Source organism: Pelophylax lessonae (genome assembly GCF_965119305.1).
Source record: "Pelophylax lessonae genome assembly, chromosome: 7".
In the NCBI taxonomy this organism is placed as follows: Eukaryota; Metazoa; Chordata; class Amphibia; order Anura; family Ranidae; genus Pelophylax; species Pelophylax lessonae.
The window spans coordinates 201,811,510-201,833,874 of NC_138774.1; the positions used below are offsets into that span (position 1 = coordinate 201,811,510).

The 22,365-nt window shown below is 43.5% G+C and overlaps 1 protein-coding gene across 1 annotated transcript; it reads left to right on the top strand.

The window, feature by feature from the left end:
- Positions 1-10,735: 10,735 nt before the first annotated feature.
- LOC309559827 (uncharacterized protein) lies at positions 10,736-16,169 on the top strand (the record flags this gene model as incomplete). The annotated part of the gene is made up of 2 exons (XM_082263260.1): positions 10,736-10,767; positions 15,207-16,169. The coding sequence occupies exons 1-2, from the start codon at positions 10,765-10,767 to the stop codon at positions 16,167-16,169; spliced, it is 966 nt and encodes a 321-aa protein (XP_082119386.1). The 5' UTR covers positions 10,736-10,764.
- Positions 16,170-22,365: the final 6,196 nt, after the last annotated feature.

Consider the following 22,365-nt stretch of genomic DNA (forward strand, 5'->3'; position numbering starts at 1 on the left):
CACAGTGGCCATTTACCACGTGATCGGACCGTGCAATGAGAGATGATCTCATATGTAAACATATGAGATCATCTCTCATCGCCAGCTCTCCTTCCTCACACGGAGACTGCAGTGTGAGGAAGAGGAGAGCCGATCGGCGGTAAGGGGACACAGAGGAATGTAATCAGGGCACTGATCACCAGTGATCTGATTACACAAGAGGGGAAAAAAATGCCATAAGTGCCCACAGTGCCCGCCATCAGTGCCCCCCATCAGTGCCCACATTCAGTGCCAATAGTGCTGCTAGTCAGTGCCCATAAGTGCCTGCTCATCTAGGCACTGATGGGCACTGACTAGCAGCCCTATGGGCACTGAGTGTGGGCACTGATGGTGCTGCCCATCAGTGCTCATCAGTGCCGCCCATCAGTGCCACCCGTCAGTGTCCATCAGTGCCACCCATCAGTGTCCATCAGTGCCGCCTCTCCGTGCCCATCAGTGCCGCCTGTCAGTGCTGCCTCTCAGTGCCCAGCAGTGCCACCTCTCAGTGCCCATCAGTGCCACCTCTCAGTGCTCATCAGTGCCGCCTATCAGTGCTCATCAGTGCCACCTATCAGTGCTCATCAGTGTGGCATATTAGTACCACCTCATCAGTGCCCATAAGTGCCACCTCATCAGGGCCCATCAGTGCAGCCTATCAGTGCCCATCAGTGCCGCCTCATCAGCGCACATCAGTGAAGGAGAAAAATTTATTTATTTTCAAAAATTTACTCACAGAAAATAAGAAAAACTTTTTTTTTCTCAAAATTTTCTGTCTTTTTTCTTTTTTTTTTGTAAGAAATAAAAAACCCAGAGGTGATTAAATACCACCAAAAGAAAGCTTTATTTGTGTGAAAAAAAATGATAAAAATGTCATATGGGTACAGTGTAGCATGACCGCGCAATTGTCATTCAAAGCGTGAGAGCGCTGAAAGTTGAAAATTGGCCTGGGCAGGAAGGGGGTAAAAGTGCCCAGTAGGCAAGTGGTTAATGACTTTCCTTAAGGCCCTTTGACCACAACCACTATTCACCTTCACAAGTTGTGCACACTGCATTACTACTCTCCCTAGGGTGCCCAAAGGCACCGCAGTTTAATTACAATCCAAGCAATGCCCCTGGTACTGAGGAAGATCGCCCCCTCCCTCCCTACTACTGTAGTTTAACCATACACATTTTTTTCTCCCTGAAGTGTTCCTCATTCTTAAGTTCCAAAGTTAGGAGGTATGACTGTCCACTTTTATCGTTGTTGGCTTGCCAGTTGCAGATGTTTCCCTCACTTTGCATATTAATAAAGGGCAAAACCATAAAAGGGCATCACAAAATTGCATGAAAAAAAAGACCATTGAGGAAGTGCTCCAAGACCAAGTCTTCAAAGTGCAACTGTGCATAAAATCAATAGATGACTGTTCCTTTAAGTAGACTCTTCACAAGAACTCTGTGTATTCAAAAGTTCCATCACAGCAATCCACCATCTCTGCCCCCACCAGGGTATGCACTCACCCACAGGAGTTGACCCCCCAAGTGTAGACTGTGGTGGGTCACACTACTTTAATAAGATATGCCACCATCCAGGGAACCTCGATCCACTTGCCCATATTGTTATAAAAAGGAAACCATGGGAAACATCATAGCGTATCACCTCCTACTTAATAAAAGCCCATGAAACCATATATACACTCCATATGCAAACCTTTTATAGTTGTATGGGTGAGTAGAACGAGGTTCCCTGGATGGTGACATATCTCATTAAAGCTAGTGTGACCCACCTCGGTGTACACTTGAACGGTCAACTCCTGCAAGTGAATACTTTGAAGCCCATCTTCACCCAAGACATTTTTAAAGGTTTTGTAGAGTGGGGAAGGGTTCTAAACTGTCAGATTTATTTTTCCTTTTAGGGGAGCTTCCCCCTACTTCCTGTCCCTGTGATTAAACAGGAAGTGAGATCACCCCAGGGGAACACAAACACAATAAAATCCTTGCAAGGATTTTCATTCTTTTATCTTCAACTCTTCTTTTAAGTTTTGCACACACTACTAGTTTTTTTTTTTGTCCATTTAACCCAGCTCAGGACGATCTCCTCTGCTATGCTATTGTGTTCAGACAGGGAATCGCCCCCCCCCCCCCCCCCACACACAACAGAACACTCTGGCCAATGGCTGAGAGCGCTGGTCGGCAGACCTTTTTCGTTCATGACCGGCTTCTGTCAGCCTGGCTGCTGTACACATGGGCCTGACATTTGACCTGTGTGTACTAGGGTTTGTTCACCCATATGGCTAGGGAGTGGTAAAATCATGTGGTTGAACTGTGGTTTTACTACCTCCAAACCTGTACATGTATTCATTCAGGGCTGTACATATGCCATGGCAAAAATGAAACAGCATGTTGTATTCTGCGGGTGTTACCGCCAAACACAACCAATGCAAGTTAATGTGGCCGCGCTCGTCGATGAGCAATGCACGTAATTGTGGCGGGGTACTTTGACATTTACAGGAAGGAGACAGAATGCCTCCTCACCGCCTGGGAAATGCCATATGAATAGCTATTTACCACTTGCCGACCACTCGCCGCAGTTTTACTGCGGCAGGCTGGCTCGGCTGCGTGAATCAACGTTGGGGTACGGCAGTTCGCGGGAGTGATGCTCCCGCCCCCACTAGGCATCGGGGATGCCAATCCATGGGACCAGCGGCCATGATTGCCGCAGGGCACCCGCAATCACTCCCCACTGTAAACACAGCTGACCAATGGCCATTGTTCTCTCTGAAATGATCACAGAGTGCCTGTGATCCTTCTATATAGGATCACAGGTCTCTATGATCATTTCAGAAGTCCCTCCCCACAATTAGAAAACACTCCCCTAGGCTCACAATTAACCCTTTGATCACCCCTAGATTAACCCCCTTCCCTGCCAGTGCCATTTGAACAGTAACAGTGCATCATTTTAGCACTGATTACTGTAGTAATGTCACTGGTAACCCCAAAAGTGTCAAAAATGTCAGTTTGGGTTCCAATCTGTCCACCACAATGTCGCAGTCCCGCTAAAAATCACTGATCGCGGCCATTACTAGTAAAAAATAAATGAAAATTACATAAATCTTTGTAGACACTGTAAATTTTGCGCAAATTAATCAAAATACGCTTATTGCAATTTTTTTTTACCAAAAATATGTAGCAGAATACAAATTGGCCTACAAGGATGAAAAATTTTGATTTTTAATTTTTTTTTTTTGAGAAATGTTATATAGCAGAAAATATTGTTTTTTTTTTTTTTTTCAGAATTGTCGCTCTTTTTTTGTTTATAGCGCAAAAAATAAAAATCGCACAAAAATACCACCAAAAGAAAGCTCTATTTGTGGGAAAAAAGGACATCAATTTTATTTCGGTACAGTGTCGCACGACTGCGCAATATTTCGTTACAGTAATGTAATGCCGAATCGCAAATAATGGCCTGGTCATTAAGGGGGCAAAAACCTTCCGGTCCAGAAGTGGTTAACCACTTGCCAACCGCTCCACATAGATTTACTGCGGCAGGGCGGCTCGGCTACGCATAATTACGTACATGTACGTGATTATGTGCATGTGGTCTTGGCTGCTTAGCTGAAACACTGATCTCTGTGTGCCTGTCACAGACCCCTCCCCCCCCAGTTGGCAAGCACATTTAGGCTGAGGCTACATTCACACCTGAGCGTAGCGTTTTTGCACGATTTTACCGCAATTTTTACAGCGATTTACAGGCGTTTTTACAGGCGTTTTTAGATTGAGGCTCCGTTCACATGTAGGCGTTTTGGGGAGTTTTTCTGCTCTAGGATCAGCTCTCAAAACACCCAACAAGATAAATCCTATTCATTTCAATGGCCCCTGTTCACATCTGAGCGTTTTGACGCTGTGAGCAAAACGCCCAATGCTCAAAAAAGTACATGAGCTTCTTTTTGGGCAGATTACAGGCATTTTCCATTGGTCTCTATTCAATCTAAAAACACCTGCACAAAAAACGCCTGTAAATCACGGTAAAAATCGCTGTAAAAAACGCGCGAAAACGCTACGCTCAGGTGTGAATGTAGCCTTAATAGAGACCAATGGAAAACGCCTGTAATCTGCCCAAAAAGAAGCTCATGTACTTTTTTGAGCATTGGGCGTTTTGCTCACAGAGTCAAAACGCTCAGATGTGAACAGGGGCCATTAAAATGAATAGGATTTGTCTTGTTGGGCGTTTTTAGAGCTGATCCTAGAGCAGAAAAACTCCCCAAAAATGCCCCAAAACGCCTACATGTAAACGGAGCCTTACATTTAACCCCTTGATCACCCCCAGCATTAACCCCTTCCCTGCCAGTGTCATCTATACAGTAATAGTGCATATTATTTAGCACGGATTACTGTATTAATGTCACTGGTCCCCAAAAAGTGTAAAAAATGGCAGTTAGGGGTTCGATCAGTCCGTCGCAATGTCGCAGTCCCGCTAAAAAAAAAAAAAAAAAAAAAAAAAAAAAAAATCGCTGATCGCCGCCATTACTAATAAAAAAAAATAAAAAAAAATAAAAAGTCCAAAAAATCTATCCCGTAGTTTGTAAACGCTATAACTTGTGCGCAAGCCAATTCAAATACGCTTTTTGGGATTTTATTTTAACAAAAATATGTAGCAGAATACAAACTTGCCTAAACTGATAAAAAACATTTTTTTATTTTTTTATTGGGAATGTTTTATGGCAGAAAGTAAAAAAATATTGTTTTTTTTTTTTTAAATTGTCGTTCTTTTTTTGTGTATAGTGCAAAATCTAAAAACCGCAGAGTTGATCAAATACCACCAAAAAAGGACATCAATTATATTTAGGTACAGGGTCGCATTTTCGTTAAAGTAACGCAGTGCTGAATCGCAAAAAATGGCCTGGTCATTAAGGGGGTAAAACCTTCTGGAGCTGAAGTGGTTAAAGTGGATCCCTCTTCAGAGGCCACAGCTTGTGTGTAAAAGCCCTTAAAAAACTTTTATTGCCATGTGTGCCCTGTGTTGGAGGCATTTTGCTCCCTACCTTTCACGATGACCACATAGGAAGTTAGGAGAAATCTCCCCAATGCTGCAGCACATAAACCTGACTTTGTTCAGGCAATCATATCTACCATACATGTTTATTCCAAGATTTCCCAACATCCCTTCTTTCCTTCCTCCTGCTAATTTCCTAATTAGGGGCTGACCCAGCACAGCTGTCCCAGGCTCAGGATGTTATATCTCAGCAGGTGGGGTGACAGTGCTGTTTGTCTTTCTGTTCAGAGTTGTATGCTTTGTGGGGAGACAAAGGTTTGTATAAGAATGCAGAGTGCGGCATGCTATGGTAAAGACTTCAGTTTGGGATAGTTATGAAGCGCTAAATGGTAGTGCAGGTTTCAGTAAATGTTAGCATTAATTGTTTAAGATTAGGTCCATGCTAGCCTGTACATTAGGAAGCTGTGTGAGATACACTATATTGTCAGAAGTATTGGTACGCCTGCCTTTACATGCACATGAACTTTAATGGCATCCCAGTCTTGGTCTGTAGGGTTCAATATTGAGTTGGCCCACTCTTTGGCAGCTATAACAGCTTCAACTCTTCTGGGAAGGCTGTCCACAAGGTTTAGGAGTGTGTCTATGGGAAGGTTTGCCCATTCTTTAAGAAGCCCGTTTGTGAGGTCAAAACTAAACTTTCAATTGTATCCAGTTAGGCAGGCTCTTGCACTACATAGTTTAAGGTAAATCTAAAAGAAAATTGAAATTGTATGGGCAGCCTTAGACTTGCAGTTCATGCATGTAAAGGCAGGTGTCCCAATACTTTTGACAATATAGTGTACGTTTGTCTTTTTTTTTTTTTTTTTTTAACTTTATTTGGTGTCCCATAGTAACTGCTGCTGAAATGTTGTGCGGTGCTGAAAAAAAAAGCAGATCTGCTGCATTTCTTCTAATTGCAACACACCAGTGTAGCTGGTGCATATAGAAAACTTTGTTTTCTATGGGCAACTAGTTGTGACCTATATTTACCCAGTGCACATAGAAAAGGAAGGTTACCACGCACCATGTGAGTTAGCCGCTTAAGTGACTGCATTCCCATTAAGGCTGCTGAAGCACAGGTGTCTGCAGTTTTTGTGCAGCTAACCAGTGGCTTCCCATAGACTTACAATGTGTTTTTTGGTGTGCTTTCTGAAAGCGTACCAAAATGCATGCTACATGGTGTGTTAGAAAATGCACCAAAAGCACACAATTTAATAAACTCTAGGGGCAACTGAGCTACTGCACAAAAATTGCAGGTATCCCTGCTCTGGTTAAACTGAAAGCGGAAGTTCTGGCCACAAAATCGATAAAATCGATTTTGGGCCATCCGCTTGCTAAGGGGAACCTGAAAGAGAAATGGATACTGGCGATTTTTTTTTTTTTTGTCACTTCCCTTATTATAGAAGAAAATAGACTCCACCTTTTCCCTCTGCGGCCGCGGCCCGCACTGTCACTTCCGGTTTGCGATGATTCCTGGGAGCTGAATGTCATCGCTCCCAGGAATCAATGCGCCTGCATCGGCCCCGCTCGTCACTTCTGGTGCAGGCGTGGCATTCGCTGCTAAACAGCTTCTGGGCATGCTCAGAAGCTGTGCAGGGATGCCGTGCCTGCACCAGAAGTGACGAGCGGGGCCGGTGCAGTGCATTTTGGGACTCCGACGTCACGGAAGAGGACATGGAAGAGGGACGCTGCGACTTCAGCTGCCCACACCTGAGATGGCAGCACTGGAAAATAAATTTTCAAGGTAAGTATTTCTTCTAACAGGTAAGTGCGACCCGGGACAGTTCAGAGGCTATCCATTGTGGAATGTACTAGCCATGACTGTCCCGGGGGTATTTTTAGCTCAAATTGACCCCCAAAGCCGGAACTCCGCTTGAAGTGTCAACAGTCCTAAAGCCGGCCATACATGAATTGAAATTCTGCTGGTCCCTGCTGAGCCAGCTGAATTTGGATCCATGTATACAGTACCGGGACAAGGTCCCCTAGGGAGAACATGCCAAACTGTGCCCCCCCCCCCTCAAACATGTGTAAGCAATGTGTCAGCAAAAGTCCTCCGCCCCCCCCCCAAAAAACTTACACTAATCTGCATGATTACCCCCTACGCATAAGTTCTCCACCCCCCCCCCGCTGAAATTCCCCCTCCAGCACAAATGGGGCCCCCCCACAAAAAAAATCACCTCTCCTAGCACAAATCTCTCAAATCGACCCTGTGTATACATCCCCCCCTCTTATTCCAAATCAACCCTACTAGCACAACCCCCCCAAATTTCTCTACTTAGCACAAATCCCCCTACCATATCAACTCTTCTAGCACAACCCCCCGCCCCCAAATCAACCCTTCCAGCACAACATCTTCCTTTCATATCTTGCTCCCAACAGAAATCCCCCTGAATCACAATTTTTTTTTTCCATGTTCAGCACCACTGGATGAACAAAAGACCCCTCTATGGGCTGTATATGAGTTATGGTTATATCTCCGGGCTAAAGCTCGCTGAAAGCTGTAGACCAGCCTTTTTCATCCAGGGTTCCTCCAGAGGATGCTATGGGTTCCCTGAGCAGTAAGCAATTTCGTCTGTCAGGCAAGTTACCAATGATCTTTTAAGATTTCTGTAATGGGGGTATTCTTCCCATTTGCCACCAAGATAAAGGGCACTGACAATGCTAACTTACTGGGAGCTTTGGCTCTATAGTAACTATTGGTAGGGGTTTCCTAAAACCAGAAAGTTATTTAAAGGGTTCCTCCATGTGAAAAAGGTTGCGAGGCGCTGCTGTAGACCATGCTCTTGAGCAAGTCGATGCCCCTCAGGCCAATTTAGTGGTGTTTTTTGAACTCCTTTCCTTGGTGTGTATGTAGTCAGAAGTCTTGCAGCCAAAATTCTTAAACACTGCAACTTTCCATTGTTCCAAAACAAGCAACTAATTCAAGTATTTCTTATTGGCAACACTTTCACTGCATGGGACAAGACAAATGAGACAAACCTCAAATGGGTGATCAGGTAATAAGACCTCTTCAATGTTGAGTACGTTGTGTCGCACTTGTAATACTAGTTGCATCTTTGAGACAATTCTGCAACAAAATGGAATTCACTTTCTCTGCAAATAATATTAAGGGTTTCCATTAGTGCTCAAGACAGGCAATCTGTGGGGCTACCAGGGAAAATCAGTGACTCTCACCAGTGGGCACATGCAGTGAGTGTGAACAGCCAGTATAATAAAAAACATATACCACTGATTATGCCACATCCAAATATAAATGAAAAGAACAAAAAAAACTGAACACCGTCTTGTATCAGGAGGACTTTACTGGCATAATTGTGAGACTAGATCCAACATGTTGAAGCTAAGCTTACGACAAAATGCGATGGCCTACAGAGGCGATCTCTACCTATGACCTACAGAGGTTATCTCTACCCATAGACACACCCCACTAAGTGCCGGTTCACACTTCTGCGATGCGGGAACGCTGCGAATATGCAGAGTGTTCCTGCATCGCATCCGCACATCTGGCAGTTCACACTGCCATATGCGATACGCAGGGGGTGTCAATTAAAGTTAACGACACCCCCAGTTGTGATTCCCATATCGCAGTGCGATCTGCAAGTACGCACAGAATCCGATCGCACAAGTGTGAACCACTGTGCAATCCGATTCTACTGCGGCTCAAAAAAAGCCTCGTGCGGGTACAGTGTGAATTCAGCCATACAAAGTGTATGGCTGAACTCTCATCCGCACATCAGATCGCATGTAATTAGGAGCAGTGCGCTCTGAATTACATGCGATCTCCGCAATCGCGGAAGTGTGAACCGGCACTTGGTGTTCTCCAAGATACTACCCCTACCTGGAGAAGGTGTCACAATTGGCCTCATAGGTTCTATTTTTTTTGTATTGTCATGTTTTTAATATCAATCAATGCTTGATTGTCATGTGATACTTTTAAATATGTTCAAATACATTTTTTGATACTTCAACATGTTTGATATGGTCTCCCACCTATGCCAGTAAAGCCATGGCCAGTAGTCTGTGCAAACCAATTACAGGCTGACAGGTGGTGCTGCTGTTTACAGGTGATTAGGGATGCTGGCTCTGGATGCGGACAGTTTGTGTCCAGGGATGGCGTTTCTGGCTGCAGAGAATTGGCTAATGTGCCTTCTTCCATTGCAAAGAGTGCTGCTGCATCCAGAGAGAGGTTGTTTAGCAGCCTTTGATCACTGTGGCCTAGATCTGCCTCAGATCTGCCTGATTAAGCCCTTACACTCCCAACTTTTCCAAATGGCTTCTCTGCTTGTAAAACTTTGCAGGGGTAGGGGCCCATTCACACTGATCCGGGCTGCTGTTAGAAATTGCGGGGCCCCATACAGACTACCTGGCAGGGACCCCCAAGAAAATATTAAAGATATATTTAGCTAAAATTACAACAAAATCACTATCAGACACAAATATAACATAACTCGCATAATTCCTGCTAAATCTAAAAAAAAAACTGTTACATAAAGATGAGATGAGAAAAATATATACAGGCTGGACAGTTGGAGCTCAGTGATCAGAGAGACAGAGAGAAACAAAGTTACAATTTACAAATAAACTCCTGAGCAGAGATAAGTGCTGGGAGGGGGATTAGTGAGGGACGACTGTCTCTTTCTCAACAGATAAAATCTGATAGCAGGGAGAGGGACAGATCAGATTCAGGTGCTGGAGGAAGATTTCTGTATTTGTTGTCCCATCACTAATCCCCCTCTCTGTGTGGGCCCCCCTGTGTGCTCGGGCCCCCTAAAAGAGGGCTGGTGATTCCCCCCCCCCCCCAATCAGCGGCCTTGTGCTGCTGAACACTAAATGGCAGCGGATTGGTGTGCGGCTGCTCTCCTCTCTGGCTGCACTGAGTCGGTGGTAGGGAGCACCCCCCAGAGTTCCCCCTTTTTTTTTTTTTTTTTTTTCCTCCCCTTAATTTGAAGTGCATTGAGCTGCTATACAGTGACATGCAATCCCTTCCTGTGTGATAAAATGCAGCATTGTTTTCTATGTGCCCAGCTGGTGATCTGTGTTTTTCCAGTACTGCACTATGTGAACAGGGCCTCAGAGTGGAGACAGATTTCATGTATATCTTGGGTATACATGGTGCAAATATATTTCTTGCAAACGACAAATATATAAAATTATAATTCTCTTCACATTTCTATAATGCATGATTGCCTTTAAGCAGGTTCTAATTAGTGTAAAGCATTTGGAAAGTGTTATGTTTATTTAAAAAAAAGTTAATTTCCTGCTCTGGGTAATAGTATTGCAGAGTGGCCCCAAACCTCCTCTGGGGTCCCTCACTGCTGCTCCTGGCCCCTCTCATGATGTGCCACTAAAGGGAAATGGCTTCATATTATGGCACACCTGCTGGCTCAATCCTGACCCATGCTGCTTGTTTCCATACAGTGAGGCTCGGCCCCACCCACCGATCCCTTGTCACAGGATTTGACTGACAGTAGCGGGAGCCAATAGCTCCTGCTGCTCTCAGCAAAACCTACAAGAGCAGGGAGAAGAGAGCCGCTGCAGACATGCAGATCGCTGGAGTTTGGGCTCGGGTACGTCCAAGGGCGGGGATTTCGCAAGATGTGAGGGGGTGATAAAAACCTCTCTTTAGGGCAAATGTTTAGGCTTTAAAATCACTTAAAATCTTAATTTTGACATGTGCGGCAGTCCTAAAGCTTTATTCTTTCTTTTCAGGATTCTCTTCAGTCACAGCAGTATTCCAGATGGTAAGCATAGAGGACTTTGTGATGACATCTTTTTAGGATGACGCGTACCTGACAAATGTTCAGTTTTAGCTTTCTTGTGCCCCAGCCCAGTACAACTGTTCGCTCTCAAAGAACCTGTGACATCACTGGTAGAGGTGGAAGACAATCCATAGATGGATAGGAGCAAAGACCCAATGGTGGTTTAAAGCCTTTCCACATCTCCTAAAACGATTATTAAATTTTTTTTTTTTTTGGTGGTTTCACTTTTAATTTGATGTGCCCATTCATAAATAAAATGGGCAGAATGCTATTTAGACTTTGAGAAATGCCTAGCTCTCCTGGAAACTGTAGTTTTTATGTATTTTTTTTTAATACAGGAACACGCATGCAGGAAGAACGCACTTTACTTCAACTTAGCAGGGACCGGCTGAGACTCAAACCATTAATGGACAGGCTGAATGTACAAAGTTGATCATCTTTGGTACAACCAGCCTGTCAGATTCCCTTGCGATTATTGCTAGTGAATGCTAAAGCCGCTAGCAATAATCACTGTTCCCTGACTAGCAGCCGCTAACGATAATCTGTCGTCCTCTAGCGGGGACGACTCCCACCCAGGGCCAGATTAACGTAGGGGCTATTGGAGCTGCAGCTCCAGGCCCCTACCTTAATATAGGCCCCGGGTTGGCCATATTCACTGTTACCGCTCTTCTGTCACTTGTAAACACAGAAGTCTGGCTTCTATGCTCGCTTCCCCAGGCAGCTCCCTCAGAACCTCCCCACACAGCACGAAGGTCGGACAAAGAGGGACAGTTGCCGATGCATGGATGTGTTTATGGGCTTCAGAGACAGCATCCCATGTTGAATTAGGCATGCATGGCTGCACCCTTCCTCCTCTGGGTGTATGCCAAGGCACTGTCCTTAAGGCCCTTCTAAATCCTCAGCACCAAGCCCATGATGCTCTTAATCCGGCCCTGCTCCCACCCCCCTTGGAGAAGACAATTGCTGGTTCCCCTGTTAGCACGGTCTTTGTTGATGGGGGGGGGGGGGTCCTGTAAATTTCTTTATGCAACCTATGGTTGGAGGAAAGAAATTTGCACAATCTATGGCCTGTCTGAAAGTGATATTTTAACTATGGGTGGGGCCAAGAAAGTGGAGTCAACTCTGATCTTCTGTATGTGCTGGATACGCCAATATTAAAGCCAGCCATAGGTGATTTGAATCTCAGCCGGTTTAGCAGGGGCCAGCTGAGATTTGAACAATCTTTGGGCAGGCTGATTGTACCAAAGTCAATCCATCGATCAACTTGGGTACAACCAGCATGTTGGATTTTTTCTTTCATGGGATTATTGCCAGTGGCTATAGCTGCTTGAATTTTTTTTTTGCGGGGTTGATTTTCTAGAAACTGGAGTGCAAAATCTGCCACAGCCCTGCATAGAAACCAATCCGCTTCAGGTAATTTTGGTTTTAGTAAATCTGTTCCTGTGTTCTCCTGCCAGGGATGGCTCCGCTTTAGAAGCCGTTACTAGTTTAGTACTACAAAGGAGGTCTGGTGTTAGAATTATTGCTCTCGCTCTGAGGTTCGCAGCGATACCTTGCATGTGTGGTGCGATGGCCGTGTACATATGCATGTGGAACCTATGTGTGAATTGGCATTTGAGCACATTTGCAGGTGTGAGCCCAGGGAAATGGGGTGCTTTAAAATGTTTTATTTACATTTTTTTTAACACCACTTTTTTTTTCTTAACTTTATTGCTTATAAAAGGGATAAACCTCATCCATTGTAATGGCATGGGCTGTGACAGGTTCTCTTTATGGAGATGTCTGGGGTCTATTAGACCCCAATTCTCTTCTGGCCTCCAATGCAGCCAATCAGACACAGTTCAACCTGATCAGCTGCTTCCCTGGCTGGTGACGGCCAGGTAAACAAAACTGAATCGGTGATAAAATCCTTGTCATTTCTTGTTTCTCATGTCACACAGTGAGAGGAACATCCGTTTCTCACTGTGTCTAGAGCTGGATGCCACTGGTAACATCACCAGTCTCTCTAATTGCACGGAAGAGCCCAGTAAAGGTGGTGACGGGAGGGGGGTGGGACCCTGTTTCGCCACCTGTAAAAGTAATCCAGCAGCTTGTTAGTGGCTTGGGTTACTTTTACTTTCTGCAGAATCGACGAGCCCAAGCATCTCTATCATTGCTGCAGCGATGACTGAGATCACTCTCTTCCCACCTGAGGATGTTTATAAACCTATGGCAGATGGGAAGTGGACAATATACTTGGAGGAATTTTTTATTTCTGTTCCTGTATATTGATGCCTTTGCCTCTCCATCCCCCTCCCTCTCCATCCCCCTCCCTCTCCATCCCCCTCCCTCTCCATCCCCCTCCCTCTCCATCCCCCTCCCTCCGTTGTGAATTACCTGTACATTCAATGTAATTGGTGCTCCATGTTTTGACCATCTAAATACCTGCAGGTTGCCTAATTTCCAATAAAATTAGATCACCTTGGGGGCTGTTTTTACTGCCTTTTTTTTTTTAAATGGAGTGAAGAGGGACACCTGTCATGTATATTATCTGTGCCCCCCTTAGGGAGATTTTTCCTTTTCTCCTGTTTACTGTGATCAGTGAAAGCAAAACAATTTGATAATCGGAACCGGAATAGAGGGGTAAAATCTTTCAAAGGTGACACTAGTTTCTGTTGACAGATTTCCTCTTACTTCCTGTTTGGCTATGGCAACCTTTCTCAACCTTTTCAACACAGTGGAACCCTTGAAATATATTTCTGGTCTCGGGGAACCTCTGCTAAAAATGTATCTACAACTCATGTCACATTAGTGGGAATGTCAGAAGAATGCTCCTTAAGCCCCGTACACACTTACCGATTGTCGGCCGAACGATCGGCCGTCTTTTGTCCCCGGGCTGTCGTGTCCGCTGAAAAGTGCAAAAGACTGCACATGAATTTTGTCGGCCAACAGCCGACTGCAGAAGTGATGTCGTGATGGTTAACTTTCCCTGTTTTTTCTTTTCTGAGCATGCCCAGTCTTGCAAATCTGCTGATTGTTGGCCGAAATCTGTACTGACTGGCGAACAATCGGCCGTTCTGGTGTCGGCATACAAAAATTTTAATGCTTGCACGACCAATTCTGTTCGGCCAAAAGTGCGCTGTCGGAAGCATCATACTAACAAGCCTACAATCGGCCGATCAGTCGTCGGCCGAATCTTTTCGGCCGACAATCGGTACGTGTGTACGGGCCTTTACTCTTGTCATTGGGAATAATTACCCCCTTACAGATGGCTAAAAGGAACAATGGTGTCACTGGAAACTTATCTGAGAGGCAGAAATTGCCCATTGCTCAAGGAACCCCCTAGCAACCTCAGGAGGAACTCTAGGGCTCTACGGAACCCTGGTTGAGAAATCCTGGGCTATGGGAGAGGAAGTAAAGGAAAATGGTCCTAATTGGGCACAGAGGCAAAAAACTGACTAGGGTTATAACCCCCTTACTCCCAACATGCAAAATATTGTTTTGTTCTACTTAAAGACCTCATTCACTTGTGTGCTGAGGCCCGTATAAGATGAATGTAATATTTGTTTATGCAGCCAAGTGCAGGGAGCCTATATTGGTGTATAGGGAGGCAGCGGCTGCACAGCCACAGGTGCTCATCTATTTGACAGGTGTGAGTGAGCGGTTCTGAATGCATACAATCTGCTTACTTGCACCCACACCTGTCAAATTGGAGCAAGAGGCTGTATCCATGCAGCCATTGCATTATACTTACCAGGGCTGACTGCAAGCAGTAGTTGTCGACTTAAGCCTCATGAAAAAACTTGTTCATACTGTATAGGCCACAGCAGACATGTGAATGAAGCCTAAAGGAACCTGTGAAAAAATATGGGAGCTACATTTATGACTTTAAAATGAAGGCTTCACAACTTAATGAGGAACTAACCCTAAATAAACGTGCATCCACTTAGTCAAAGTCTAAAAGTGGAACTAAAGCCTCCAATCCTTTACCCCAGCAATATGCCATCTTGTCTTCTGTTTGATCTGTAGTTGCCATGATGCTGCACGTGTGACCAGCCATTCAATGGCTTGACATTTCAGTTAAGAGCTAACCTAAGGACACTAGTAACTGTAACCAATATCTTTCAATGTATGCCTGGAATTTACCAGTTTTGGGAAACTTAAATTGGTTGGTTTGTTTCCACTTAAAAAATTTCCTTAACAAATTTCCTTCATACTACATGGTAATATCCTTGGTTTTAATTCAAAGTTTTGTGGCATATGGTGGATAAACACTGGCTACATGCAGAAGATAACAATGTATTATAGGAAAGGACTGGAAAAAGAGGCCTAATTGTTGAGATTGTGTTGTCGATGTCCTAATGACATTCTGGAAAGATGGACATAAACAAATTTGATGGCTAAAAATTGTTAAGCTAAGATTTTTTTCTTATTTCTTTTAGGGTATTTCTAAGGGACTAGGCCCACTCTGCATCTACCTGAGTACAGAGGAAGGGGTCTCATTTCAGACAGATAATGAGATGTTCTGGTGTTCCTACTGTAATGGAAATCAGTACAGAATCCATGCCCGAGAGATGAAGGACCTTAGTAGTAAATTCCATATATCTTTACTCCAAAATGGCAAGGTCTTGCTGAAGGATTTCCGAGACATGTATGTCAGTTGGGTGAACTGTGATGGAATCACTTACTTGGAGACTGAGAAATGCATCCCAGATACATTGTGTGAGTTTGAAGTGTTCAACGATGGGGAGAAAGTGATACTGAAGGCATCCAATGGCCTGTTTGTTTGCAGATCTTATAAAAATCATGAAGACCTCATTGAGGTTGGTAAAACCAGCATTGAAGACTGCTGCCGGCTTCGTACTGGAATGGGTGACTTGTATTCTCCTTGTTTCGACATCTCTAATGTGGAGCTTCAAGATCTGTCGAAACTCAGTTGCCGACCATGTATTTTAAAGAAGGAGACCTTTTTCAACAAAACCGAAGAGTCTCAGAGCCATGACTTTACTCTCAGCTGGGAGGCTCGTACTACGGATACCACTCAATGGGAAACAACTTGGGGCCTGAACGCCACACATTCCACCACAGTCTCAATTATGGCGTTTCAAGCCTCAATCACCTACAATGGTACTTTCCAAAAGATTGCATCCACAAACCGATCCATTGCTGAGAAGAGGAGCATCACTGTCGTTGTTCCAAAGCGCAGCAAAGTCACGGCTCAGCTGGTTGTGTCTAAAATGGAAAATGCTTCAATACCCTTTACTGCATTCATCCGTAAGACAAAGATTAGTGGTGAAACGGTCGATCTGGAGGAGAAAGGGGTTTGGAAGGGACTAGTGTATGATAACATATCTCTGGAGACCAAAGAAGAGTCGGCAGACTTTAAGTTCTGTACAGTACTGTGAAGCGTTACAGTAATAAGGAATGTCTTGGATGCAGCTCTCATGGTTGCCAATGGTTCTTGCCACAGGGCTAGGCATGGTCCAGCAAGTCTCACTGTTAATAGGTGAGACGGAGACTGCCCAAGATATTTTGTGGCTGTTTTAAAAACCACAATGTAAATTGTGTTTTGATTACACATATTGTATTCATTGCTTTTCAGCTTGGTCAGAAAAATAGCACTAGTTTAAATGGCTTGAAGCTATGACACCTGAGTATAAAGCTCCATATGGCCCAACTTCTTCCTATGCAGGAAATGCAAACATCTGGACTGTCCTTTTGCAGTATCCTTCAAACTTAACACAATTGGAGATGTGGGACAGGAGTACATTGGAGTTGGGCCTCAAGGAATGTTTGGGGGGGGGGGGGGTGCGCTGTTAATGTAAATATTCATGTACTCACATTGCTGGGACACTGTTCTGTATTTGCACTGGAATTTTACAATCTCTCCACATTTCTAGAAAACTATTTAAAAATAAAGCGGTCTGCATTGAAATATAATTTGTGTGGTGTTGCAATTTATCTGGTAAATGTAGTTATAAGGTGAACTTCACTATTCATCCCAATTACCTCCTCTATTTCAGGTACTTGTATTGGCACTGTCCATTTACGCAGTTCTTTATTTAGTGTACATTCACAACAGTCTCTGCCCTTAAGGAGCTTACAATCTAAGATCGCTAATTCATTTATACATACAGTAGGTAAAATAATTTGATCCCCTGCAGATTTTGCACACACCCAACACAGCACATACATAATGTGAAAGAGGTAAACTGATGCGCTAAAATGGGGTATAAGACATACCAGAAATAAGGAGGGGGTTGATAAATACAACAAGTAGTGGAACACCCCGGAAAAGGGCAGCCGATTTAGTAGTGTCACCACATACCACAGTCATTTAGAAGAAAAGAAAATCGGCGCTCAATTCCTTAAAACGATGAACCACTCAAATTAAATGAATGTCAATAGAAGACAGTTGGTAATCAATAAGAAGTGTTGATCCAGATGCTTGTACACACCAAACACAAGCCAAAGAAAATAAAATACTCAATATAAGATGATAAATATGCCGACGTAAAAACCATTCAGAGGCAAGATAAATTTAAATATTCTCAACAGGATCTAAAAGAGCTGATGATAAAAATGTAAAAATAGGGGCAATAGTAAATAAGTCACGATGATATTCTAAAAATAAAATAAAAAAATATGATGCCAACTTGTTGGTGAGGTGATGTATCAAAGGTGATAATAGGGTGATTATAAAAGCATAAATAAATGAGGGAGCAATAATCAATAGGTCACGATGATATTCTATATAGACAATAAACAATTGTCAATTAATAAATATGGTGATATATCAAAGGTGCAAAAAAGAGGTGGTGATCCATTTAGACCATGTGTAGCAGTAATACCTCTACTTATGATAATATAAAAAAACAGTGATTATTTATAATAAACACTTATTGATTACCGTACCAACTGTCTTCTATTGACATTCAATTAATTTGAGTGGTTCATCATTTTAACCACTTTACCACCGGAGGATTTTGCTGTCTTCCGTCCAGGCCACTTTTTGCGATTCGGCGCTGTGCGACTTCAACTGACAATTGCGCGGTCGTGCGACGCCGTACCCAAACGAAATTTACGTCCTTTTTTTCCCACAAACAGAGCTTTCTTTTGGTGGTATTTGATCACCTGTGCGATTTTTACTTTTTGCGCTATAAACAAAAAAAGAGCGTTTATTTTGAAAAAATAACAATATTTTTAACATTTTTTTTATATGAAATTCCCCCCAAAAAAGATGTAAAAACCAATTTTTTAAAAAATTTTTGGCCAATTTGTTTTCTGCTACCTATGTTTGGTAAAAAAAATCACAATAAGCGTATTTTGATTGGTTTGCGCAAAAGTTATTGCGTTTACTAACAAAGGGAAAGATTTCTGTCATTTTTGGTGTTTTTTTTAACGCGTAATGGCGGCGATCTGCGATTTTTTTTTTTTTTTTTTTTTTTTTTGTGGGACTGCGACATTGCGGCGGACAGATCGGACCCTTGACTGACATTTTTGACACTTTTGGGGGTACCAGTGACATTACTGCAGTAATCAGTGCTATATATATATGCACTGTTACTGTAAAAATGACACTGGCAGGGAAGGGGTTAATTTTATTGGAGAGGGAGGGGTTAATGTATGCCTGGTGCTTACTGACGTGTAGGGGGGGAGGTGACTGTGTGAGTCATGGACAGATCGGATGTCCAGCTATGCTGAACAGTCCGATCTGTCACTCCCTGTCACTATGGAGATCCGCCCGCTGTGTTTACACACAGCGGGCGGATCTCCACACTAGATCCCCGGCGATCGGGGCAGAGCAGCGGCGATCGCCGCTGCTCCTCCCCTGGCCCGACTCCCGCTGTGAATGAAAACAGCGGGAGCGAGCCTCCGGCGGCGCGCAAGCGCCGCCCAGAAGGGGGAGTGTCTGACGACGTTAATACTACGTCGTCAGACGATAACGAACCACTTTGCCGCAGTACTATTACCGTACTCGGTCGGCAAGTGGTTAAGGAATTGAGCGCTGATTTTCTTTTCCTATAAATTACTGCACATACATAGGCGACATTAACACTGGTGATTAGGGCCGGTGCAAATTGTAGTAGGTAGGTGTGCCTGCTGACCCCCATTCACTATGACCGTTCCCTGGCATCTGCACCCATTTGTTGCTCTTTCCCCTGCCAGTGGTTACCTGCAATGATTGCTGCTGGATGCAATTTGTCTGTGACCAGCACAGGTAATATTTGGCTGTATAGAGAGCTGTGAATAGGTGTGACTGCCGGCGAGGAGCTGCTCATCGCCTATTATACAGGATTTATATAGCGCCAACAGTTTTATGCAGCACTTTACAATATAAAAGGGAGAACATACAGTTACAATACAATAAAATACAAGATGATTAAGAGGGCCCTGGGGTGGAGCAGGTGTTACAAGAGGTTGTAACTGGGCAAGGAACTGATGGAAGAGGTAAAAGATTAGTTGGAGGAGTGATGGGCTTCCCTGAAGGGTTGAGTTTTCAGGGATCGCCTGAAGGTAGCTGGACAGGTGAGGTCGAGCATCCCAGAGGATGGGAGAGGCTCTGGAGAAATCCTGGAGACAAGTATGGGAGCCATTCTTGTATGTTATGTGTGGCCCAATACAGTTTTCTCTTCCTCCACTGTGGCCCAGGAAGGGCAATGTTGGACATCTTGCCTTTTCAATGATCTTAACCACTTAAGGACAAGGCCTATTTGACACTTGTCAGTATTTTTTTGCTAGACAATTACTTAGAAACCCCAAACAAAAGTGTATTTTTTTTTTTTTTTTTTGCAGAGAACCTAGAGCAGGGATTCTCAAACTATGGCCCTCCAGTTGTTCAGAAACTAAAATTCCCATCATGCCTAGTCATGTATGTGAATGTCAGTTTTACAATGCCTCATGGGATGTGTAGTTATGAAACAGCTGCAGGGCCGTAGTTTGGGAATCCCTGACCTAGAGAACAAAATGGAGATTGTTGCGATACTTTGTCACACTGTATTTGCACAGCAGTCGTACAAACACAATTTTCTTTGGAAAAAAACATACACCTTTTTGAAATTAAAAAAAAAAAAAAAAAACAGTAAAGTTAGCCCAATTTTTTATTTTTTTTTCTTAGAACATGAAAGCTAATGTTACGCTGAGTAAATAGATACTCAACATGTCATGCTTGTGTAATGGAGACAAACGTTGGCACTTAATCTCAATGTGCGACACTTTAAACATTTTTTTATAGGTTACCAGTTTAGAGTTGGGAAGTCTAGAATTATTGCTCACTCTAAACCTTTACTGCAATACCTCATGTTTGGTTTGAACATAGTTTACATATGTGAGCGTGACTTGCGTATGCGTTTGCTTCTGCGCACAAGCTCAGAGGGAACGGGGCCTTTTTAATTAAAAAAAAAAAAAATTTGGTCGTGTGACGCTGTACCCAAAAAAATTGATTTTTTTTTTTTTATTTTTTCCCCCACATATAGAACTTTCTTTTGGTGGTATTTGATTACCTCTGCGACTTTTTTGTGCTATAAACAGTGACAATTCTGAAAACTATTTTTCACTTTCTGCTATAGCACATTCCCAATAAAAAATTAAATCTAGGTTTTTTTTTCATCATTTATTCAAATTTTTGGTTAAAAAAAAAAATCTTATAAGGGTATATTGTTATATACAGTTTACTATGCTTTCATTAGGAAGTTTGGAAAATTACATATTTACCGGCCCTTTCCCCCTGCTCTCCATTCTGAAGATCCCCACACCAGCCACTGGGAGAGATGAGGTGGAAAGCCAGAAGTGTGGCACACAGGACGGTGGGGGGATGGAATCCAATAGTGGACAGAGTAGGTGGTCACTGCAGCGGGTGGGAGAAATGACTGGAACCAATCTTTTGTAGCTGTCCTGTGGAAGCTGAAAGCTGCTGGAAGGGAGGAGTCGCAAGATTGGTTCAGTGTCCACATGCGATTCCTCCTGCAGCACCCCCATGCACCTGGGCCCTCACAGTGCCTGGGGGATAAGACGACCTTGACACTGGCCAGTGAAACTGGATGCAGCCGCCACACACATTACAATTAATGGTAGAGCTAAAGAAGATGGTAGATGGTGGGTTATGTTGCGCACATCTGAGAAAATACATCAATAAAATTATATATATATATATAAATAAGTGAATGAGCTGCCAACACATAGATCTAGAATTAAAAACGATAGATCCCAATATGAAATGAAAACGAGCAGGTGTAGCGCTAAATAAAGATATGTGAACTAACTCATCCACAGACAGTCCAAATCTGTAATAAATATTCCAAGCAGGAAAGGACGACAGGGTGCTCCAAAGTACTTCAAACTGCAATCACCATGTGCAAGGAGAACCGCCACCACAAGTAAAGCTGGCCTCTTACCATAATGAATTGACCCCCATTACAGAGATCAATAGTAGCCTGTATATTATCCAATGATGGACCGGTATAAAAGCCTTCATCGACCACTTCACTCCCAACGGTACAGAATTACATGCAAAGAAGAGGGACAACTCCCATAGTGTAATATTGTATAAACCGCTTTATTCAAATAATAAGGACAAGTGGCAACTCACGTTTTGCAGTTAAAACACAGGCATGTAAAGTTGGAGCGGACCGGAGCTTCTCTGTAGTTAGTTTCCTGCCAACAAAATGGCCGCCGCGTCTCTAAAGAAGATGGTACTAACTACTATGTAGTTCAAGGCCCTGCTTGACTGGATATATTAGGCATGTCCTCCATATTGCATAAGATTTTGGGAAATCCAAAAGTTATTTGTCCTGTCATATTGTAACCTGCATGGTGACTAAAGAATTGGTAAGCTGCAATATAATACAGTTTGGTTTTTGGGTTTAATACTGCTGAAACTGTACACCAGGCAATCATAATAGGCAAAGACTCAAATGAAAAATGCCAGATGTGATGGTTACCTGGGCTGCTGTTAGGCTTATTTTGTGCCCTAGGCAAGATCAGCTACTTGCACCACCCCCCCCCCCAAATAATGAGTATGAGGGGTAGGCAAGGCAGTATGGTGGGTAAGTAAGGCAGTATATGGGGGGGGGGGGCTCCTTTGGGCAAGCAGGAACTAATTGGGCGTATGAGGTTTCTCTGGGGGTTATGCCCCCCCCCCCCCATCTACATCCCTGTGGTGGAAAGTAGGAAAGCCAGCAGGCTGCACCCTAGGTGGCTGCCTAGTTTGCCTAGCAATAGCACCAGCCCTGACGGTTACAAAAAAAAAAACTAAATCATTCTCATGGGAGTCATAGCTAAGTATTCTAGCTCATTATCCTTCCTTGCACTGTTATCAAATGTTTTAAAATGTTTTTTCAAGATTGACATAACTGCTTTTACCAGGAAAGAATTTACAGTGACAGTTGGTGTTTAGTTTATATGAAAACGTTAACTTGCATCATCTACTGAGCTAGAAGGAATTTATTTAGTTTGGCTAATTGATGAATGTTTACTTTAATGGGCCTCTGGGGCAGGAAAGTCCTATGTGTATTTTTCTTGGGGCTCCTATCGCGCTTCCTCCACATAAACACACCTGTAGTGTCTCTACAGGGTATCTATTGAGCCTTTGGGATCTACAAA